This window comes from Diaporthe citri (genome assembly GCF_014595645.1).
Source record: "Diaporthe citri strain NFHF-8-4 chromosome Unknown scaffold_12, whole genome shotgun sequence".
Classification (NCBI taxonomy): Eukaryota; Fungi; Ascomycota; class Sordariomycetes; order Diaporthales; family Diaporthaceae; genus Diaporthe; species Diaporthe citri.
The window spans coordinates 1473327-1496128 of record NW_025064857.1 but is presented as its reverse complement, the minus strand read 5'-3'; the positions used below and the strand labels follow the sequence as shown (position 1 = coordinate 1496128).

Here is a 22802-nt window from a genome sequence, read left to right as displayed (position 1 = left end):
AAGACGACCCAGGCTTCTCATTCTTCGAAACGTTGGGTCCGGAAGCACTAAGAGCAGCAACAGCATCACAACAATCCGGTTCTGATGGTTCAGACGATCAAATCGCGTGTTGCAAGGACGGCAGGTGTGCATGATGCAGTAGCATCCTGCAACGGGGAGACATCTGGCTTCACCATGATCTGGGCCGACATTACGCGGCCCTCGCCCTACCTCGACCAAGTCCAAACAGCCCACAAGTAGGTGGCTGTGTGCTCAGCAGCAAAGCTCACACGTATGCACGGTCAACAGGGGACACTCATGCAGCAAGCAGCAGAGAGCACATTACTCGGTCGACGATCAGCGCGGGGAGAGCTGTCGCCCGCCCACACCTAGCCCGCACGGCCTCGCCTCGCCTCACAGATTTGTTTCGACGCAGGCGAGGGCCGAGGCATACCGGGCAATGCAACAGCAGTGCTGATCGGGGGGGGGGGGGGTGGTATCGAGATGAGGTTCCCAGCTGGGGAGCTCCGGATCAGCGCAGAGCCCGGTTTTTTCTGTGCTTGTGGTCGTGGTTCACTCTCATAGATCATTAGCAGGTCAGGATCGGCAGCAATTTAGAATAGAAACGGGACACGTCACGCAGGCTCTGAGGACATTTGGGTCTGGAACTGAGATGATGATTGAATGGTTGTATCATTTCTGATTTGATTGTGTGGTGTTATGCTTGGTGCAGCAAAGCCTCGCTCAGACGTTTTGCACGTCACGATTTGCCATCTATCTAGAATCTAAATGTTCAGGCAATTGTGCATTGCCTTGCTCCCCCACTCAAATGGTACTCGCCCCTGGTGGCGAGCCCGGAGCCATGCCCCGACGATGCGATGTCACCGCTGTGTGTCGGCGCAGTTGGTTCCTCCCTTCTCGAATTGCCCAATTGTTTTCTGGCCCCTGTCGTGCCTCCTGTTGTCCTCTCTCTTGGACTCAGGACGCCAGTAGCTGACGGCGGGGTGGTTTTTCCCATTGGCGAAGCTCATGCTGTGATGAATGATGATTGCTTGCCATGGTGCGTTTTGAAGCAGCACAAAGACGGAGAATGCTCACGTCCGGCTGGGGTTGGCGTCGAGCCTATTGAGTTTGAATCGTCTCCCCCGGACGGGGACGATTCACTCACTCGACGCGGCGCGCGTAGTTCGTGTTTCTCATGGCCACCATGAAGGAATTTGATGGCCATATGCTGGTGTGGTTTGTTCAACCGCAGACGGCGCCGGGCATGCGGCCCTGCCTGAAGGAAGGGTACTCGAAGTTGCCCGGGCGCAGGGTGCCGCCGCGGCGGCGCATCGGGGTGCGGGCGACCTCGAAGGCGCTCACGGGGTCCGAGTCCTCGAGGACGGCGAAGTCCTCGGCGAGCTGTGCCAGCGCTGCCTGGGCCTGGGTGCGCAGGGCGGCGTTGGGGGTGATGGCAGCTGCGGCAGGGACGCCGGCGATCTGCATGGTGGAGTACGGGGAAGCCATTGAGTACTTCTGGAAGACTGGGAACTGGGAAGTTGGTGGGACTGGTGTAAGGTCGATAGGCCGGACTAGAGGCTGGAGTGCAGCTGGTGTGGAGCCTGGGGGAGTCTGGAGGGCGAGCAGCTTGGGGTTGTTGTCTTGTTTATTTGTTGGTTGGTTTTGTGTGTGTTGATGTTTGGTCTGTTGGTATATGGGCTGAGGATGAGGATTTCACAGACAGACAGAGAGGGAGACGGGAGGCGCGGGCTAAATAGGTGAGTGCCCGTCAAAGGCATTACCCAAGGGAATCACGATGTCTGGAATCTAGATTCGAGCCGAGCTCGACGAGATTCCACTGTTCGGGCGCCTGTCACCCGCCCCACCCGATGCATTGCTGAGCCGGACACGTCGCGGAATGAAACCAGCGAGCCGCTATCGATCATACGATGGAGCTCCCCTCAGACGACACCCACTAGGAGGGCGTCTGCACCCCTCGTCGCCCCATGAGATGTGCGCGAACTCGGACGGCCTAGAACACACCATCTGGTCTGTCACGACTCACCGGCCGCAGAGACTTCTGTTGTTGTTGTGGTCGTGACCAGAGGGAGCCCGGCAGTCCGGACAGAACCAGGTCGGCGTTTGAGGACGGAGCACATCAGCCAAGCAGCCAGCCAAGCAAGCCGGCCCATGGAGAAGTCCGCTTGGCGCCGATTCAAATCTGGTCACCCCCGTGGTGCCAGAACACAGGGAGCCGTCCGCGCGACAGGGTTCCCGGTGGCGACTTTGTCACGGTGCACACTCGCACGAAAGAAAATCTGATGAGGCTGGAGCTCACGATGCCTGCGGACGGTGGACGCACGACCGAGTTTTTTTTTTTTTGGAGGTGGTGTGCAGGTGCAGAAACCTTCTGCTCGCCCCGTCCTCCCACAATTCGTGCACGCTAACACGAGAAGCGTCTTGACTCATTCGCCGCCTTCTCGTTGCTCCTCGAGTGGTGCCTCCCTCTCCTCCCACCAGCACACGCCCCCTTTTCCCTCCTGGCGCCCACCAGTCGCCCTGGCACCTGGAGTTGCCCGCAATTGCATTTCCACAAATATTGGGCAGATGCCTGCTGCGAGTTCACCTGATCACGCCAGTGCTCTGTTCCCCACGATGGCTTGTCCCTCCAGGCCCGTGCCTCATCACACTGTCGTCTGCGAAAATACAGTGGTGCAGCAGCACGGCAGTTACCATCGACTAGCCTGATCTCTTTCGTGGCGCGTCGACATATTTACGTCAGGCACTCGCCGCACGGATCGATCGACAACTCGGGGCGTCATAGCCTCATGACTCTCACCTGACGGCCGGGACTCAGCAGCGAGGGAGTCATACAAGTGAGTAGAGTGAGGCTTGCACGGCAGCCTCTGCTCCAGATGGGCCCTCCGGCCCCAGCCAACTCGTTCACCACGGTCGAGCTTAGATAATCTCGAGCTGTCACGCTGATGTTTTACGGTGGAGCGTCTTGCTGTGGTGGGTATATTCAGAGGAGCCCCTCGGCCAGATCATGCAGGGACTTCTGGAAACCTCAGAAGACTTCTACTGGTGGGACATGAATGGTAAGCTCTCGGCCAAAACTCCACCCGGCGCTGGAGATGGCAACATTTTGGTCGGAGAATAATTGGACGAGGTCGAAGCCCGCCGAAACCCATCAAATCCGCTCGAGAATGCAACTTCACAGAAATTCCCTCCGTTTCTCTGCGACCCACAGTTTGCCGGCTGAGCCACGAAACTCGTCGGGGTGCCTTCCATGTCCTCAGGGAAGATGGCAATCTGGGAAAAAGATGGCTTGTGACTAGCAGTGGCTTGCAAGACGATTTGAATCAGGAGCCCGCTTGCAGTGAAAAATCTGACTCAACCTAGGATCAAATCGCCTTTCCTGCCATTTCATTCGGGCTAGAAAAAGAAGGAAAAAGTGGCTCAACTCGTTTAGCCGCACTCGAGAGAATTGTGCACATGTCAGATGAATGACACAAGAAAGTTTCATAGTGCATGCACTAAGGTGCGAGTACGATCGATACTATAGACTTTGGCTTATGCATCAAGCACGCCGAGGCGAATAGCAGCTCCGTGAGAAATCAGGTTAGTATTCGACATGTTGGCACATGAGCTTTCAGGCCGGCCAAGAGGAAGTCTGGTGCTGTCGCCGGGGATCGGTACCAGGAGCAAAGGGAAGAGCGACAAGAGGGCAGTCGTGCACATGCACTGTCTCGTTAGGTCGCTGTTTTGCTGCCATTATCTGTACCTCGAGATGCCTGAGACAGCCCGTGATGCTCTCGATCCAGACTTGCTTCTATCGGCGTGTTTGGAAGAGAGGAAACACTGTCGTAAGAGAATCCGGGACTAATGTGTCACTATATGCAGTATCACAAAACGCTTTGATCATGCGTATGGCTCTCCGCTGAAATCGTTATAGTCGGAGCTTCATTACGGCGGGTATTTGATGCTCACAAGTCAGGAGGTTGCTTGGTCTCCCCAACTCCTCCCAAATTTTTGATGAATCACTTGCGTCCAACGAGGCTTGACCTAGAATCTGAACCCTCCACCACATCTCGCCGGGTCTGTAGTGTCGCATGGTCTCGACTGAGCCGCTGCCGGAACCACCAGAACCAGAGAAACATCACCAGCCCGGTCAGAGGAGCAGCAGTCAGAGGCAGGATCCACCACCAGCTGGAGATGGCAAACACGTTGCCGTCGTAGCTGAAGAAAGTGGTGCTGAGTACGGACTAGTGGAAGGCCGTGAGTGTTTTACCCTACCATCAAGCGAACGGAAATGGAGCTGGGGAAGGGGTGTCCATACACAGACAAAGGTTCCCGGAAGGAACACGGCCGTCACCATGGCCAGTGTGAACATCGATACGCTGTCTCGCTGGGTCTGGAGTGCCACATCGGTCGCCAGGGTGCTTGTGTTTTGGGCGGCGAGATGATGCATCTGAGGAAGGGAGGGTCAGTTAGTTAACTACTCCATTTGGTTGGTTTATATTGGCTCTTCGAGCTCACCAGGTTGATCCTTATGTTCGTCCTCTCGAGATACGTCGTCACCCACCGCGACCAGAACGTGCATGTGGACTCCAGTGCTTTCAATGCGTCGACGGCATCGGGGCTCTTCAGCATCCCAGTGATCTCCTTGGCAGTGAAGGTCTTGCCCTCGGCAATAGCCCGCAGGTGCACAATGTGCTCTTCGATATCGGACAGGTCTTTCCGGATAGTGTGCCACTTGATAGCAATCTTGTGGAGCTGTTCAGCTCGGCGGTCAAGGCAAGATTGATCTTGGTCTTTCTCCTGCGTAGCGTTACGATCAATGCCCTTCCGAAGTTAATGCTCGGGTCCGAGGACAGACACACAATTCGCAGCAACGATGTCCTTTGATCTTCAACCGCATTGCGATACGACTTGAGAAGTCCATCCGCGACCATCGTGTCCAGGAAGAAAGGCTTGTATATTTCAGGGCGGTTTTCCTTCGCGACCTGGATTATGCTTGTTTTCAAGTCGACCGGGAAGTTGATACAGAAGTAGGTGAGGCCCTCAGCACTTGCAACCAGCTGTGTGAATGCGTGTGTGGAGCTGTCTCTCCAGAACCAGAATCCATACTGCAATGCTATATTGTTTGCCAACTTGTCAGGAACGTATAGATACAACTTGGAGAGAACGTACCAATTGAGGATTGGTTGGGTTCGGTAGACGACACGGTCGGAAACACGGTCCAGTCAGGGCTCTCGTAGACGTCGGTCATGAAACCGGCCGTGAGGCCAGCTCTTTCATGTAGTAGCTTCAACACAGCTTGGTTGATATGAGTGTGTAGCTGGTCGTCACCAAGAGTGGGCTTGATGAAGCTGATTGCCGAATTCCATGTGAGATGCCGTGCAACTGAATATGCGGCCAGCGAGGGAGCTCACAATACTCTGAGCGACGTTGGCTTGGCCGCCTTGTTTGCCTGTGCCTCGCTTGCAGTGCTTTGGCTTGATTCAAGGTATTCGCTAAGCTCTTTCTCGCCCAGTCCTTCCAATAGATCTACGGTGCCTAGATCAGCCAAGGAACTGCACGTATGGTTGATTTGCCGCCTTTTGAGCTTACCCGGTTTCTGTCCTTTGACTTCCAGAACCGTGACTGGTGTCGGGCTCGAACAACAGTCGGATACTCCGAGGAGCAGCTTATCCAGCCGGCTCTTCTGTATAGATCCAAGAAACCCCGCCATATTAGGATCCATTATGTTGACTACCGATTTGATTCGGAGTGTTGACTTTGTAATTGAAGGGAGAATCTGCATGCATTCAGCTCATCAGCCCCGCTTTCTGGCGACATGTCGGCTGAAAGACTAGGGATTGCAAACGCACAACCAATCATTTGTTTTTCCTTGGCACCGTGAGGCCGTCGATGAATAGTGTAGTAAGCAACAGGTGCGCCTTCGGGCTACACTAAGTAGTCTCAAGTCCTGCCACAACCTCACAGGACAGGCCCTCCGGTAGACAGTAACCATAGCTGAATCTTTCACACACCACCGACGTAACCATCAATTTCCACCATCGACTTCCTCAACAATTACAAAGTATATGGCTTTTCATGTTGTTAGATCACCCAGCTCAGAATGCCCAGTTATCTCACAGAGCACGTGGGCAACGGATCGTTAGGGTCAACCGCTTCGGTGTGTGTGAAAATGGCTGCCCAGCTGAAGGTTTGCGCTGGTCGGAAAGAAACCGCTACAAGCTCAGAAGCTTCACCAGCAGTTCACATTTAGGACGGAGATGAGCCATTATGAGCTGCCCAAACCGAGGAGGAGTCCGGATATACACAACGACTCATTTCATCAGATGGTTGTAACCTGAAAATTGAAATGCTCCTATCTAATTTATGCACCTCAGAACTGGCTCTCCATTTCAGTCCCCATGATCATATTCCGGATATTATTCCTGGCACTCCACACGATATTCTCCGTCGTCCCCTTCTCACGCACATCATCCCCACCCCCGCCCTGGATGTCGCTGTCCCCAGAGACCCGGCCCCGGGCCTTGTGGTGGAAGAAGACGGGCGGCGTGACGGACACGCACCTCGCGTCGAGCCCGCGGTCCCCCTCGGCGCCCTCCTCGCCCGCGGCCGCGACCGAGCGGCGGCAGAGACCCGCGAGCGCGTTGTCGAAGGCGCCCGCGAGGCGGTCCACGCTCAGGTCGAAGAGGACCTTGCGGGCTCCCTGCTGCGAGAGGGCGTACGCGAAGGTGCAGATGGGCGCGGCGGTGATGTGGACCCACCTCGTGTGCGGGTAGGCGTGGAAGTCGACGAGCCCGGTGGTATGCTCCGGCGGCGGGACGGTCTCGTCGTTCTCGATGACGTACTTGTGCTTCATGTACTGGAGCCCCGGGTGGTCGAGCGGCTTGTCCCTGTTCTCCTCCAGGAACTCGGGGAACGGCTCCCCGCAGTGCCCTATCCACAGGACATCCCAGTTGTCGCCGTACGGCGAGTGCGGGTCCGAGCCGTGGCCCAGCAGCTCGCGGGAGCCCTTGGCGACTTCCTCCAGTTGGGAGCGCAGCCGGACGTCCCAGTCCATGTCGTCCTCCATGATCAGAGCGGATTCAAGGTCCTCCTCGACTATCCTCCGGATCACGTTCATGTGGCCTCTCCAGCTCCCCAGGTTGGTCTCCATGAGCGCGTGCCTGTCGATGCCGAGCGGGACTGCCTTGTCGGGGATCGATTCCCCCCTGACTCCCTCGACAAAGTCCACGTGAAACCCCGTCAAGGCCGCCGTCAGGCTTAACGCATCACGCTTGTCCGTCCGCTCTGGCAGGCCGACGACGAAGATCTTTGAAAACCCGAGCGTGTCATTGGTGACTCGGTTGATGTCGTCAGGCTGGGAACGCCCTTTATACCCTTTCCCCCAAAGCTTCTGGGCCGGACGAGGTACGTCATGGTTATCTGATGCCTTTGTTGTTGGTGGGTAGGTCGATGCGCTATTCCCTATGCAGTAGACCAGTATTATGATGAAGAGGGCTCCAAGGATAGTGAATATCTGGCGAGTCCGTTGCGGCAGATTGGCCACAAACTGAGTGACGGAATTCATGCTGTGCTGAGCCGACAAAGCGTGTGACCGAGCTTAAGAAAGGGAAGACGCACAATGCTTTAACGTGGGCACCGGACGAGGTCCTCCCTCATGTACAGCGGGAGTGCAGAAACAAGGGGCCGTTCCTTTGTTTGTCACCTTGTCGGGAGCAGCAGAGACACTCTGTTTGCTTCCAAAGACGAGACTCCACAAACTGACGGAGCTGACAGATTCGCCATCGGGTGTACCGCAAAACTAATATGCACCGCTTTGCACCAAATGCGTGGGGCTGTGTAGATAGCTGAGCGGTATGCGCTGTGGATATCGTGTTAGTTGGCTCCCACTAGGAGAGGCACAGGAGTTGTCCCGGTGGCACAGCAGAGCAGAGCGCTTCGGCTGTGACCATGTGCGGCGAATCACGAGACATCTCCAATCCCAACAGTGTGGTACAGTATTACAACTTCTATCGTATGAAAACAGCTTGTGCCGTTGGAGGCTGCACCAAGAGCGGCACGGGTTTGGCGGTGATTAAATGAGAATAGGAGTCAATCCTGCGTGAGCAGCAAGTTGTTTTCCGATTTGAGGTACCAACAAGAAGCGGCATTGCAAGCGAGGACATGATGGTCCAAACAAAAGAGTCTGCAAATGGACCCTGCAAGTTCGAGTGGGCCCGCTTGTCACAAAAAGGCTTGTTGGGTGCAGATTTGACAATTCCAAGCCGGCAGTATCGGAGCCCAATTTGACTCTTTTCTCCACCCGCTCGCGATGCTTCGCTCGCTGGCGAAGTCTTGGCTGTCTTCGACAGAGCGAAGCTCTTTCTCACACATGCTCTGAATCAGACCTGATACCTCAACGACGCCTTGGACCTCCTGAACCATCTCAATTAGCAGATTAACTGTCACTAAAAAAGGTGCGGCTGAACCTGTGAATTTTGCACCAGTAGAACAGGTCAATTTATATCAGCACGACAGGTCAGTTCGTATAATTTCAGCAGGTCACATTGTATCAGTAGATTAGGTCAGTCTGTAGCAGTAGAACAGGTCAGTTTGCATCAGTAGAATTGGTCAGCATCATCTCTTTTAGGCGTTGTGTACCTATCGCGGTGGTATTAAACTGGGTTTTGACAGGAATCCACAAAAGCGCGCGCGTGGGCATAATGACATGGTAGCTTGAGCTCTTCTCAGAGCTGATCTCGTTTTGGTCGAAGAAGCAGTGCTGAATGCAAATTATATACATTTTGATGCGCCGCTTTATGAGGATGCCGCTCTGCGGCACAATCAGGTGTCCCCATGCTCATCCGGACGCGCGATCACCGGAGCCTGGCTGGAGAGAGACGTAGGCAGAGCTGATGCTCGTCCTTTGATGTGGCTATATTACGTCTCGGAAGGGTTGATGACATTCCCCCTTCTCGTTTCTCCGAACAAGACCACACCGTCAGCGTACCTTTGCCAGACATTTCCCGAGGCTTTGCGTTTTGTGCTGAAGGCATCGTATGTGCTGCTTGTTTTCATGCACATATCTTGCTTGATGCTGTGCCCAAGATGCTGAAATTTCGCATTTCGTCTCTGATCTTTGGCTTATGCATCACTTTGTCGCACCAATCCGGTTTCAGCAGTCCCGATTATGTCGTGAAATATGCCACTGGACAGTACGAAAGCAACGTGTTGTGGTACGTTGGGGAGACTAGGGACGTCGTTTACGACATCAGTGATCTCGATGGGTTCGACACATACACCGTGGCACTATGGCAGCAGAGCGTGACTGGCGGTGGTGCTGTTTTGGGTCCGGTGGCGAACAGTACGTCTATATGGCTTCCTAGGACAGTCAACTCGGCTAATTGTACGATGTCACCAGGCATGGCCCTCCCAGATGACCAGAGCTCTTTCACATGGACGGTTAAGCTGTACAACTTTGACATCGCTCTGTCTAATGTCTTCTTTTTCTGGATCTTCAATGGCTCGTCATCAAACCAGGGGGACATGAGCGTGCCCAACGTGTCATCAGCCTACTTCAACATCACTACCGACGACCCACCGAATCTTTCTTCCTCGACAATCACCTCCACAACTGGTACGACAATTTCGACATCAACTTCCACCTCAAGTACTGAATCTGAGACAGAAATCAATACTCAGTCCCCACAGGCGGCATCCGGCTCGCCTTCCACCGAACCCACATCCGAAGTGTCAAAGCCTTCCTCTGCTGAAGAAGAAAGTAGTGGAGGCATCTCTACCGGGGCTGGAATTGGCATCGGTGTCGGTGTTGGGTTGGTCGGTGTCTCAGCAGTTGTCTGTGCTGGCATTATTGTCTGGTGCAAGCGGAAGAAACGAGATTCCAACCGGGGAGGCACACAGTCTGGAGACACGCACAAGATGCCTTCCAGGGATAACAGACAACTGTCACCAAAGGCTTGGTATACCTCTCAAACACTCTCCGCGTACGATGCTTTGCCGAGGTGCGGGAACGAGACTGGCAGCTGCACACAATATGGTAGCCCGATGTCTCAGTCAATCAATCACGGACACCCCGCTGAGCTGACTTCAGGGCGAGGCTGGCTTGTCAAACTAGACGGGGATGGAAGATATGGGCCACGAGTACGATAAGCACTATGTATTATCTATCATACATCCATGAAGTGCAATATCTTGTCATGATGGTCAGGTATGAGAGTATATCCAGTAGAGTAACCTATAGTAGAGTACCCCATTGGAGATTTAGAGTTTATCCCTACAAGAGGTACATTCATCACTTGCGATTCGCAGCAATTCGAAGGAAATATCAAAACTTGATATTAAATTACCGCCTAGTCAATGTAAACAGAGTAGATATGCCAAGCTCCAACCTCACCTCGCTCTATGCCGCTCTCGATTACACAGCACCCCCCTCCCACAGGACAACAACCAACACAACAACAGCTACAACGCACAAGAAGCACATGCAAGACATGATGAGCATCAGAGTACTTGTAATTGCGCCACACCGTTTAACACTAGCGCCGTGATCCCATGTCTTTTCCCCTCCCCCCTCTCGAAAGATGAAGTCAAAAAGCCGGGCCGAGCAAACCATGCTTGCAATGAGATGATATCAACCAACCAGACCCGGATCATAAACCCCCCCGTCTGCAATAGACACCCGACAAAGCACAGTGCAGTTGATGAAGCAAAGGAAAACAAGAAGAATAAATGCAAGTCCGCGGGCCCGCGGCTTGTTTGGTATCATTGATGTTGGTGATGATGTGGCCCTTTCCCTTCCAATTTAATCTGGCTAAGCCGAAATGCCGGGACAAGTCGCCTCGCTGTCACCGCTTCCATGGGTCTCTCGTCCAGCACAGCAGGCCGCATGGCATCCTCCGCCGCCCCGGCCCACCACGTCCGCAACCCAAGTCCCTCTTCCACCACCGGAACATGCTTTGCCGTCCAACAGCACTGCTGAACCTGATCAACTTCGGCTGTCATGCAACATAAGAATCGACATCGAAAGGTTCGCAAAGAAACACAAGCAGAAAAGGTATCTATAATCATGAAAAGAACGGTTTGTCGGTTGGTCTCCAAGGAAAGCTGGTATATGGGGTATAAAGGAGTGTGTGGTATCAAAATAGATCTGTGCTCCGACTCATCCAATAGAAGCAAGAAAAGAAGAAGGGGAAAAAGCATCCGTCATCCATCATGAAGAACAAACACGAATTCGTTGTATGCTGAAGTCAACCCAGACACTGTTATGATAGGGTTCAGTGAAGAAGAGCAAACGCTGAGGAGTAAACGCTGTGCGGCCAACGCTGGAGCCAACTAAACATAGCTTGCAGACTCGAGCAGTTCCCAGTACTGTTATGCTAGGAAGATGGCGATGCGATGTCATATGCCGACTGCTCAACTTGAGAAAAGGTTGGACCTGGGCTCTGTCTCTATTCGTGCGACCCATCTGATTGGGACGGGGGTGAGGGCCCGAGCCGCCAGCTTTCGTTGGTCTTTGTTTTTGGTATCGATGTGGTCATGTTGAACATCCCGATTCCCGTGCGCCAGTGAAATGCCGTAAGAAAAAATTATGGGGTAACGATAAGGTGAGCTTTTTGTCATCCCGATGAGGACCGGTTCTGCGGGTTCTGGACGGCGCACACCTGGTTGTTGGTGGTGGAGCAAGGGACAGGTCCGCGTGAAACGAGCGCGCTGTTGGATGGCGCCGGTTCGCCGAAGGCTCATCGAGGTCTCCTAGTGCTTGGTCATCCGCTGCAAGCATGCCCTCCCACCAAACCGTGCTACGGTGGGAGGCTAACGTGAATGAGGACCTGTCGGTGTCAGACTCCCAATGGCTTCTGCCAGCGCCGCAAGATGATCGACAGGAAGGCGGAGTGGGCGGAAGGGATTCAACGGCCGTGCAGTGGTCATTCTAAGCCATGTCACCCACACAGAAGAGCTCTATCTCTCCCATACCACCACTATACATGCTGCGAATGTTCTCGCGCCAGTCTGAGAAGGCGATTTGGATGTCCTCGTCGCTCTCGATGTTGACGAAGTCGCCGTCCTCGTCGCGGTATCGCAACCTCAGATTTCCCTTACCAATACTGGAGTTGGTGAACCGCGAGAGCTTGGCATCGATACGATCGGTAAGGCTTTGGTACGTAATGTTGAAGGCCGCCACGAGGGTGACGTAGTTGCCGCTGTCGCAGTTGACCTTGACCTTGAGTTGGGATTGGAAGGGCGCGTCATTCGGGTTAGGGCTGGCCAAGGGGTTCGAGGTGGGAGGGGCACCCGCGGTGTTTAGTCCTGGAGACACTGTCCTTGATGAGTCGAGGTTCAATGGTGCAGGCATGAGGCCATTTTTATTGGGACCAGGGGTAAGCTGACGATGAACAGGCTGAGCCGGGAACTGGGCCATTTGGCCTCCCCCGCCATACTGTTGCTGCAGGCGATCCCTCTGGACGCCTGGACTCTGGGTGTTAGCCCGAATCGGAAGCTCTTGCCTAGGGCTGCCCGTGTTGCTCCTCGGGATGTTGCCGTCATGTGCTGGGTGCAGATGCGCAGGGATGCCAGGCACGGCCGGGACGCCTTGGCTGCCTCCTCGCTCGGTTCTCCTCACCGGTTGCTGTGGCTGGCCATTGATATCAGGAGTTGAGTAAGACCTACTTCTTTGTTGCGCGGCGTTAGACTGCGATGAGGACGTTGCCATTGCTGGCAACGAGGGTCCACGGGGGTTGCGGCCGTTCACCATTCCGTACGCATTCGCTGGGGAGGGTCCGTCGCGGGAAGGGGCTCGAGGCATGGCCGGGGCTGTATACCGATTATTGTCTTCTGACCAACCGGTCTGTGGCATTCCATTCTTGGGTAGTATGTAGCTGGAACTCGGACCAAAGAAACTCGATGTGGTGCTCGTCCTTGATGAAGCAGGTGATTCGGCAACGGGGGAAAAGTACGACTCTCCTCCGCGTGGGCCGGGTGAATGCTGTGGCTGCGCTCCGGTTTGCAGCGAAAGGGCCGTTGGCGGCTGTGGCATCGGGAAGCTGGGCGGGGGCTGTCGGCGCACCATGCTCGCCAACGACATCGTGCTCTCCTGTGTTCCTGACCGTTGCCGCAGGCTCGTGCTGGAAGCCGTCCTTGGCATGGCTCCCTGCATGGGGTTATAGGACGACGCTGATGATGGAGGTGGGAAGTCGTCCTCGTCCTCGTCGTGTTCCGCGTAGGGGTTTACCAGGTCGCTGCCTTGTGCCTCCATCCACCTGAAGTTCGCCGTCGACTGGTCCGGACTTGTCGCGCTCTGAGGCGCGTTCTCCTTCCGTTGTTTGTCGAGACCAGTAGCCCACTTCTTCATCATCTCCTCGTTCGAGAACTTTATGACAAAGTTCTCCACGCCGGGGTCGCCCTTCCACCAGATCTGCACGGTGTATGATCCTGGAAACGTCAGTCGAAGAACCGTGCGCATTTTGACAGAGATCTGCAGGAAATATGCTTGTTAGTATGTGCTTACCGGGCTTTGAGAAACTCAACACTTCTGTGACGTTTGTCATGAAAATACGTCCCTTGAGCTGCAGCTTGTTGTTCTTATTTCGCATCTTGGGGCCTGTCGACTTGGTCTTGTCCTTCTTGTCCTTGCTCTTGTTTGGCGTGATTTCCTTGCAGCACAGCAATATGCACTCAAAAAGGTAGATCTCATAGTCCTTCTCCTGTTCAGTCTTGCCGGTGATGACCGTGTACACGCCATGGAGCAGTAGCTTTCCGAAATGCTCCACGCGGTGATTCTTCCAGTCGTCCACGCGGCCGACCAGCTCTTCCAGTGCCTCGTCTAGCAGGTCCCGGTCGACGGCCTCGTTTGCTTTCTTCAGGACATGTTCTGCTGCTTCAATACCTGCCGCCAAGTCTTGTTTGATGGTCTCGTCTTCGCTCTTCTTCATCAAGTCCTACGAGACACATCAGCAAATATCAACACAAATAGGAGTATAACATGACGAACCTTCAGGAGCAGGGGATACTTGACGAGTCGCTGCATAGGTTTAAGCAGAAACCCGTCCAAGGTATTGTAATCGCAGGCCACAGGGTGTTGGATAGTTTGGATCTTATCAAAGACCTGGCTCGCGATCAGGGCCGCTTTCCTCTGGTTGGCAATGAAAGGTTGGTACGTAGCGTTGAACGAATCTTCGTATGCCACAAACGGACTGCCCCATTCCTGTCGAAGCTCGGGCATTGAATTCGTTGTCTCGACGCGGATCAGGAAGCGGCGCTGGAAGTCGAGGATGGAGTTGATGTTCAGGAAAATCGAGTGCGCAACGTCGCCGCTGATCGCGCCCTTTTGCTCCAGCGCCTTCTTCAGATCATGCAAATTTTCTAGATCTTGGACATATTTGCGCTCGGTATCGACAAGCTCGCGGATAATGTGGTCACGGTAGCTCAATTTTGGAACGCCTGCAGGGGCCGAGGCATCGATGTCGCCGTATGGAACTTGTTGCGGTTGTCTCAAGAGACCTCGTTGCTGAGCAATATCGAGAACCATGTTGATGACAGTCAGGACCTACGTGCTGGTCAGATCATGCAAGCCATCCAGACAGCCCCGAATGCCTCGGCAGGGGGACACCAGGCCAATGTCCCAGTCTTGTCTCGTTATCTTACCTTGCTGAACCCCGAGGTGTCAGTGCCCAGTAGATCCGCAACAATGAACATTTCCTGAGGCGGTATCTTCAGTTCTTTCGAACATCCCTGTACGAATTTGGCAATCGCGAGCTTTCCCTTCTTCGCGTCGGTTGCGTTCGGTACATTTACGGTGAGGGGATCGTCGGGATCGGTCGCATTGTAGATGGCCAGGAGAGGAACACCTGTCCTCAGCAGGCCCCAGAGGCCTTCGACAGGTCCGCCGGCATCTCCTCCTTCCTGTTCCCGCTCCTCGAGCTGCGCCATGTACTCATCGAAGCCGGAAGCGAGGCTCAGCCGGCTCTTGATGGCGACGCATATTTGGTAGAGCGACCGCGAAGCGTCTGCTTTCTGGTTGATGATGTTTGTGGTGGCCACGACCTGACCGGCAGAGGGCGGTGAGACGACTGTGCTTGCATTTGCCAGGGAGTTCAGGCTGGCAGTTGAAGGATAGACAGTCGAGCCTGAAAGCTGGCTCGCCCGTGGCGCGCTGCTCATACTCATTTTGGCTAATCTCGCTACGCCGTCAGTCGAGTGTTGGAAGACGGGAGCCGTACTGGTTCTTAGTAGAGGAGCATGTGATGCCATTACAACCTACTCCATGAACGTGATTGCGTGTGTGGTGTAGTCGACTCGGGTGCTCCTGGGCCTGCAACTTGGGACAGCGAAGCCCGCAAGTCAAGAGTCGAGGAGGATAAAAAGGGGTGGGGAGGGGTTGTTGAGGGCTGGACTGTTTTGTCTCGGCTCCGGCAGGATTGAGGGGCCAGAGGCGGTTCGTTGATGACGAAGAAAAGGGATGCAGTCGAAGAATGCAGACAGGAGAGGAATCCGCGCGAGCGATGGCTAGCAGGACGCGGGGTCCAAGCTGACTCAGTTGGCGGGCTGTAGGCGAGGCCGGGCGAGTTGTGAAAAGTGACTTCACCGAGGCCAGACCAGACAAAGTCGTGACTTTGGGGTCTCGAAATCGATGATGTCTGGCGTGCGGTCAATCCTATGTGGTCGATGCGCTGGCGGTCGAGGTGATGCAGTGACGGGGCCAAGGCAAGTGAATGCGAATGCCCGATCGAAAGTGGCGAGAGGATGAAATGTGACCCGATATGGGGCCGGCGTGGAGTGTGAAAGCGAGAATGTATTGTTCCTGTTCTCTCTGGGTTGCGTCTCTTTCAAGGGCCCATCAATGAACCCAGGGTCCGTCTCTCCGTCTCAGGTGTGGAGCAGTCTCCAGTCTGTGCCGGTGAGGGAGAGAGGGTGGGGGGAGATTGTGAGTGAGTGCGTGTGTCGCCTCGGCGAAGAGGCGATGGGCGGGCAGCAGGATGGCGATGATGGTCCAAATGAATGGCTTGTATCGTGCCGTCGTGATGCGAAGGGCGAAGTGTGGTCGTGTGATTTCTCTCTATCTTGTCTCTTGCTCGCTGTCTGAGGTGAGAAGTGGACGTTTCGAGGGGCGCGGATTGGGGGTGTTGAGTCGACTTGAAACAGGCCGTCGTGGGAATGGCCGTTCTGGGCAGCGGGTGGGCGACAGGCACTGTTTGTCTGTTGCTGCAAGTGGGTGGGCGACCGTACGGTGTCTGCGTGTGTGCAGTTACCGTGTTGTTGTCGATGCCAGATCGAATCGATGGACGATGATCAATCGAGAGAGACCCGCCCGGTTCAGTTGGCGGCGACTTGTCTTGCCTCGTGGGTGGTTAACGGCGAGTCGGTCGGAGGGGAATTGGAGGAAAAAAGGAGAGTGCCTTCCTTTCCTTCCTTGTCTTCCCTTGTCTTGCCTTGCCCAGCTTGCCTGCCTTGTCTTGGCTTGGCTTCGATTTGGAGCGGGAAGGAGCAGGGGGGAGGGGTTTGTGGCTGCACTGTGCTCTCCACGGGTACTATGCAATGCAATCTACGGATGGACTATACATAGGAGGGAAACCATGACTGTCCAATGTCCGGGGAGGGGGCATGGTTGCAGGTATTGCTGCTCTGATACTTTATGGTGGGCAGCACACCACACAGCACGGCGGGCACGCGGGCACGGTGGAAGCAGCAGGCGCGGGAGGAAGGCATGAACGAACGAACGGCAGTGGGCATTGGGCATTGGGCATTGGGCATTCACACAGAACCCAGACGGCCCCAGCATGGTGATTTTGGGAAGGGAAGGGGAAGGTGCGCGCGCGAGTCGTTCAAGCGGCAGCAGGGTTGCTCCTGTGTCGAATCAGGCGGGCCGACAAGGAAGTGTCGTGTATCAGCAGCCCATACTGGCGGCTGCTGCTTCCTGTTAAGTGGCTACCCCACCTCTCCCGCCTGCCGTTCCATGGTACTGTAGTACATTGCACACAGTCTGCCCGCAGCGCCGAGGCAATCTACATATTGTGCGTTGCGTCTGTATTGTATGAGGCGATGGGTTGGTGCCGGTACGCGGTACACGGTACGCGACGGTACGCGGTACAAGCACGCACCCAGCTGGGCGGAACAGCCTGAAAGAACTCCCCGGTTGGGATCCAGCAACAGAGCAAAACTGCCCTGTCCCTGGCTGCCCAGGTGGACACGCCCGATGGGGCCAGGCGATGGAACAGGCACGGCAAGCATGGAACTGGTAAGACACATGCGATAGCAGTTCTAGGGTCCATCCATCCTCGAATCCAAGGCCATCAAGGGTCTTCTCTCCCCGTGCCGGACAAATGTCAGACGAGCCCAGACCAAGTGGTGCACACGGAATTGTCAGCCTCATGGGGCCATGGGCTATGGCATGGCTGCTGCATGGCTGCATGGACACAGTCTGGTTGTCGGGCTGATCGAAGACAATGGGAGCGGAGCTGTTGAAAGGCCGGCCCGAGGGTCGATGATGTCGCCAACGGTAGCCTGCATATCCTATTCCGCGGTCCTGCTGGCCCTGTATCCGTATCTTGATCCGATGGATGGACAAATGCCGGACTCTCATACATACACAGTGCACTCAACTCGCTCGTCCAGCATTCTGTCGGGCCAGACCAGTCTGAACCACGGGCACTAGACCACCCAATATGTTGAGATGCACGTAGGTACTCCATGTACCCAGACAGCCAGACACGCCCCAAGGATGACCTCACAATTAACCTTCTCCTTTTATTAAATCGCCACGTGTCTAGCACAGTCTCTGCCCGTATCCGTGTCCATCTTCTATCTATCTCCATCTCCCCTCCTGCCCTTCAATCCTTATATCTGGAATACATGGACTCTTGCGTGATGGCATTGAGGTGTGGATTGCCTTTGGATGCACTTTCCCTGCCGCTCCCTGCTGCTCCTGCCTTTTCCAGGTCCCCGTCGTTTCAAAATCCGTTGCTTGCCCACGCTATCCTCAATGCAGCTCGATCCCGCCCCATCCAGACAAGGGACCTCCCCTCCACCCTTCCCCCCCTCACCTTGACCCCTTTCCATCAAGCCGATTGCTATCGGCTCAGGAGCACCAGAAGGAAGGAAACCATGCCAGCTTGCCCTCTTGTTGGGCAGAGACCACAAAAATGAAGACAGGCGTCGCCCAATGACAAATGCCGCCCGTTGCTCTTCTGCAGCTCACCATCTGCCCTCCTGCCCGCCCTGCATGCTTTTCTGCTTCTAGAATCAATCTAGAAGATTGGGAGACGATCCTGATCTCGATCTCGACCATGGCCCTCTGCTAATAATGGACCTAGCCCTCAGTTGTCGGCCTCATCACGGGCGCTCGTCGTCGCTAGTCTACCTGTGTGTGGTAATGTATCGATGCACGGTGCTCGCTGTGTTGTGCTGCGTGTGTCGCGTCGCGATGCGATGCGATGCGATGCCGACCCGAACCAGAAAGAAGCTCGCAGCAGGGCCTGGCAGTCTCTACGCTGTCGCGAAACACCGTCACACGTTATCTAGAGCACCTGTGGCGTTGAAAGCTCGACAAGCTTCGCGAGCTTCCCTGCCCGCCGCACGTCAGCCACTGCTGCTCGACAGCCCAAACTGAGCATACCTAAGCAAGCATACACAGTACCTGAGCATATCGTCCTGATTGTCCCTTGCGCTCCACGGCATCACCGACGTCGACTACCTGGCAACAAGCAGCTCATGGTTTCAATATCGGAAAATTACTTAGCTTCCGACAGGTCGATAGCTTCCTCTTGAAACATGGGCCGCCTTCATCCCAACGCCGGCTCTGCGTCGGAGAACAGGAGTGCCCCACTCTGTCTTGGTGTGCTTGTCTGTCTGCAGCCGGGCCCTGTTCGTCGAAATCCTCTCGTCGACACGCCCCTCTGCTCCGATCGTCCATCCTGACTTGCAGTGCAGATCTGGTCTTACAGGAACGTGGGCAAAAAGTCTACCGTGTGTCTGCACGGCAGGAGTTATCTGTTCGACACGAGGTTGAGGCCGTCGGGATGCAATGTACCCCTCCACTCTTTTCCCGCCTGGCCTAGGTCTGAAGCTCCCCGCCCTGCAACAGCGTGGACTGCAGACTTGCTTGTCTCTTTGAGAATTGATCTGTCAGATGCAGTCGTCATGCAGCCCCGGTAGCATCTGATACGGGACTCGAGTCTGCAACACGCATATCGATCGCTCTGGCGGCCGGCTGTTGCCAACGGAGGGGTACCATCTCCACACCACCTCCTCGTGCTGTTTGTGGCCAAGCGCCGCCTTCCTTTTCTTGTTCCGGGCGAAGCTTTGCGCCATGTTTGGGGTTCCAAGTTGCAGACCAGAGCAGATCTTTGCCTTTCACATCACCGCGGTCACGTCGAAGTCGGCGGTCTCGCGCGCGCAAATGGAGGAATGTCTTCGGCTTCACCCGGTCTCCCGGTTCCCTAATCCTTGTATTGCTGTCTTACGACGGCCCCGCGACCGTTCACTCATCCTTGCCGGGATGCCCTCACTATCCTTCACAGTCTCGTCCTCTTGCGTAGCTGTCAAGATGGCTTCCTCCCGCTGGCAACGATAGACACCCAAGTCAATGTCCATTTTCCATCCTCTCCGTACTTCTCCACCAGGTGCTTCTTGACAAACTCCTTGACCTCCTCCACCTTGCCCTTGTCATTCTCTAGATCCAGCCCCACTGTCAATTTTCCAGCGTATTCGATCATCAAGGCACTCGTTCTCATGAAGTGCTCAGGGCTTTTGATGGGAGTTAAGGTTGCCAGCACATCAACCTGAACATCCACCAGACCTTGGTCAGTGAGTGCCCCACGAAGCCAGTCGACATTGTCCCAGTGGCCATCGTCCGTCAGTTGCATTGGCATGTGGAAGTTGTAGTCAGGAGGGAGTAGCCTTGATGGAAGGGAATTGAAGGCTTCGCGGACGTCGCACACCCATGCGCCGTTCTGGCTGTGCCAAGTTGTGAGGGCAAGTGCGCCACCCGGCTGGAGGAGTCGGATGCTGTCTAGATTCAACCAAGTAAGCGATGTGCGACGAGAATATGGGAATGGCATTGAACTGTACCTTTGAGTGCGGCTAAGGAATTCGGGATAGTATGATATACAATATTGCCAACCACGTGTGTAAAGCTCTCAGAAGGAAGGCCCGAGTTCTATGTCCACTGCATCAGCTTCCATAGCTCACTCACTCACCATGGTCTTGCTCTCAAAGCACGCAACAGTAGAACACTGACCTGAGCATCAACGACCTGAGCCTCGCAGTTGACCCACCCCTCCTTCGCGATCCTCCCCTTCACAGCCTCAACCAGCGGGGCCGAAAAGTCCCCGCACAGCACGCTGCTCTTCTCCTGCACCTCCGCGGGCACCGTCTCGTGCAGCAGGGGCGCGACGACGCCCATCCCGCAGCCCTGCTCGAGCAGCCGGTACGGCTCGGGGGTCGTGCCCGCGCCGAGTCCGACCTGGGCGAGCGCCCTCTGTGCCAGCGGGGCCGAGATGGACCGCATCGTCTCGATCAGGAACTGCTGCCAGTCCTCGCCGTAGCTGCTCTCGAGGATCTTCTGCATCGCGCTGGCGCCTTCGGGGACCTTGGAGGGGGGCTTGGTTGTTGTTGTGGACATGTTGGTCTTGAGAATGTTTTGTTTTGTGCGTTTTGCGTTTGACGTGTGTAGTAGGCTTTGTGGTAGACGAGGTCGGAAGATGCGCATGTTGTGGGTTGCTACGGAGAAGCTATTCAGTGCTTTTATATACTGGTGAGCTATGGCGGATGGTGCACTTGTTTGGGGGCTTTTAAGGTCATATCCAACATAATCACCACTCCTCGGGGACATTTGCAAGTTTTCCGTCACATTTACATGCTCAGTTGGGGTCTGAAGGATTCACGACGGCTGGCGAGAAAGTGGCCGAAATGTGTCCGCCGAGCCACTGGCGTGCGGCGCTTAGCTGCATTGTCTCCGGGATAAGCCAATGAATCTATGATACTGCCTCAAATAGGTCTGATGGTGTTGTGAGCAAGTTTAAATCTTTCCTATCAAGGCCCCGATTGCGTTTTGCTGTTGAGGGCAAAGCAGGCATCACTATCATTGTGTGTGCAAATGTCGTTGCCTGTCAATCACCACATATGGTGAGTTTGGTTCTCCGTGTGATTTGGGGCCCGTAGTTACGCCATGGTACGTGGAAAGATATTCAATCTTGCAGAAAGATATTATTCACATCGGTGTACTGGGTTTACGTGCCTGACTGCTGTGCTTTGGAGAAGTTGGCCCTCTGGCGTTGCTCATACCTCAGTGTGCTGCACACGGCCATGGGCGTCCGTTATGCTATGTAGCCTATACCGGAATATGCTTGACGAAAAGTGGTCTTGTCTGTTTGATGCATTCGTGGGTTTTGACTCACTCTCTTCTGGATGCTATGCTTACACATGCTACTGAATGGGCACAACGTCGCAGACGACGCATACTCTCGCGTTGTCGTTCACACTCCTCACTCGGCATACCGGCCTGCTTCACCAACGAAAGCGACGCGATTCTGTCAAAGCCCCTAACCGGTCTGTCTCAGGATTGAGGGTGGGGGTTGGCACCTGCCAAATGGTGTGGCCTCATGCGATGATCCCAATTAGGGAGACGGACAGCGGAGTCCGAGGAACACATAAATGACCCGTCACATCGGAAGCTCAGACTCTATTATTCATGTCTTGACCAATCTATCTGGTCACTTATGCGAGAACAGAGCTCCGATGATCTTGTACATGGTGCATTCCTGTGCAGCTGTCTTTCAATGTTGTGTGTCAAGTTTATTCATGCCCGGTTTTAGCCAACTGGCCGCCGTACGAGGCAGCAAAACCGGTAATTGCAAAGTGGAAACGCAGCCAATATTTTACGCATTGCTTCTCAAATTATTCTCGAACCGGGAATTGAGATGTCACTGTCATGGGTCCTCGGCCAGTCACCCCAGCCAGGCCGAAATCTTTGAGCCGAGGCCATTGTCCGTGACTGCCGCAAATAGTATAGCTAGGTACACCGTCTGCGCCATATACCACCATGGCCAACGGTCAGCTCAGCCGGAGGGCCAGAGAACGCGGTGTACGTTGATGGTAATTGTGCACATGTACACAGCTCTGTTTGACCCCCAGATAAATTGTGTTCAAATCCTCAGAACGCTTGCTTTTCTTTCAGTGAGGATGGACCAAAGGTCTATTTACTGGTTCTCAGTGATGTCCTCCGATTCCCGGAGCGATACTAGTATCTTCGTACGAGCTGGAACAAACCACGTGCCACCGCTTCTGGGTCTCAATTGACGTCCTGTGTGGAGCGTCAACTTCCTTTCCGGGCCTCATCGTAGAGGTGACGAAGTTGGGCAAGCTCGAGCTGAAGCCGTGCTCACTCCTCAAGTTTTCGTTCACTGATATCTTTTCCCCTCATCACTTGGTCCAATCAAGTAGCCTAGATCAAATGTAGGGCAGTGAAGTCGACAGTCCCCTGTAGCTATTCCACTCTGGAATACTCCTATGCTCCATTACACCAGGTTCATATTCCCGCGAGAAGGTCATTCGGCGAGTTGCAACTAGGAGCTTACACGTGTCTCTCCCTCGTATAAGTGCTCGAAAGCTGTCAAGGGCTCTCAAGTAAATTTACCAACCTCGTCGAGGGTGGGAGTGTGAGCTTTCCCTGTAAATCAAATGGCGGAACACTCACCCGCATCTTGGATAAAGTAGAGAAATACAGATGGTGTCTAAACCTTCAACGAAGATTTTCACAATGTTTTCCACGAATGCTTTGGAAATTAACGACTCTTTTCTTGTGGTGGTATATCTTCACGACCAACACA

General features: G+C 54.7%; 6 protein-coding genes across 6 annotated transcripts; 1 reads left to right on the top strand and 5 right to left on the bottom strand.

Annotated features, from left to right (window-relative positions):
- Nucleotides 1-1224: 1224 nt before the first annotated feature.
- On the bottom strand, nucleotides 1225-1488 carry INS49_004695 (uncharacterized protein; the record flags this gene model as incomplete). Its single annotated transcript, XM_043165483.1, has 1 exon — nucleotides 1225-1488. The coding sequence occupies one exon, from the start codon at nucleotides 1486-1488 to the stop codon at nucleotides 1225-1227; it is 264 nt and encodes an 87-aa protein (XP_043018198.1).
- A 2513-nt stretch (nucleotides 1489-4001) lies between these two features.
- INS49_004694 (uncharacterized protein) lies at nucleotides 4002-5233 on the bottom strand (the record flags this gene model as incomplete). Its single annotated transcript, XM_043165482.1, has 4 exons — nucleotides 4002-4226; nucleotides 4307-4432; nucleotides 4501-4745; nucleotides 5155-5233. 4 exons carry the CDS (start codon nucleotides 5231-5233, stop codon nucleotides 4002-4004), a joined length of 675 nt encoding a protein of 224 aa, XP_043018197.1.
- Nucleotides 5234-6355: 1122 nt separating this feature from the next.
- On the bottom strand, nucleotides 6356-7549 carry INS49_004693 (uncharacterized protein; the record flags this gene model as incomplete). The annotated part of the gene is made up of 1 exon (XM_043165481.1): nucleotides 6356-7549. The coding sequence occupies one exon, from the start codon at nucleotides 7547-7549 to the stop codon at nucleotides 6356-6358; it is 1194 nt and encodes a 397-aa protein (XP_043018196.1).
- A 1520-nt stretch (nucleotides 7550-9069) lies between these two features.
- INS49_004692 (uncharacterized protein) lies at nucleotides 9070-9734 on the top strand (the record flags this gene model as incomplete). Its single annotated transcript, XM_043165480.1, has 3 exons — nucleotides 9070-9325; nucleotides 9383-9598; nucleotides 9673-9734. 3 exons carry the CDS (start codon nucleotides 9070-9072, stop codon nucleotides 9732-9734), a joined length of 534 nt encoding a protein of 177 aa, XP_043018195.1.
- A 2177-nt stretch (nucleotides 9735-11911) lies between these two features.
- Nucleotides 11912-15144, bottom strand: INS49_004691 (uncharacterized protein; the record flags this gene model as incomplete). Its single annotated transcript, XM_043165479.1, has 6 exons — nucleotides 11912-12288; nucleotides 12370-12447; nucleotides 12649-13410; nucleotides 13487-13916; nucleotides 13970-14524; nucleotides 14623-15144. The coding sequence occupies 6 exons, from the start codon at nucleotides 15142-15144 to the stop codon at nucleotides 11912-11914; spliced, it is 2724 nt and encodes a 907-aa protein (XP_043018194.1).
- A 4370-nt stretch (nucleotides 15145-19514) lies between these two features.
- INS49_004690 (uncharacterized protein) lies at nucleotides 19515-20596 on the bottom strand (the record flags this gene model as incomplete). The annotated part of the gene is made up of 3 exons (XM_043165478.1): nucleotides 19515-19929; nucleotides 20039-20055; nucleotides 20213-20596. The coding sequence occupies 3 exons, from the start codon at nucleotides 20594-20596 to the stop codon at nucleotides 19515-19517; spliced, it is 816 nt and encodes a 271-aa protein (XP_043018193.1).
- Between the last annotated feature and the right edge of the window lie 2206 nt (nucleotides 20597-22802).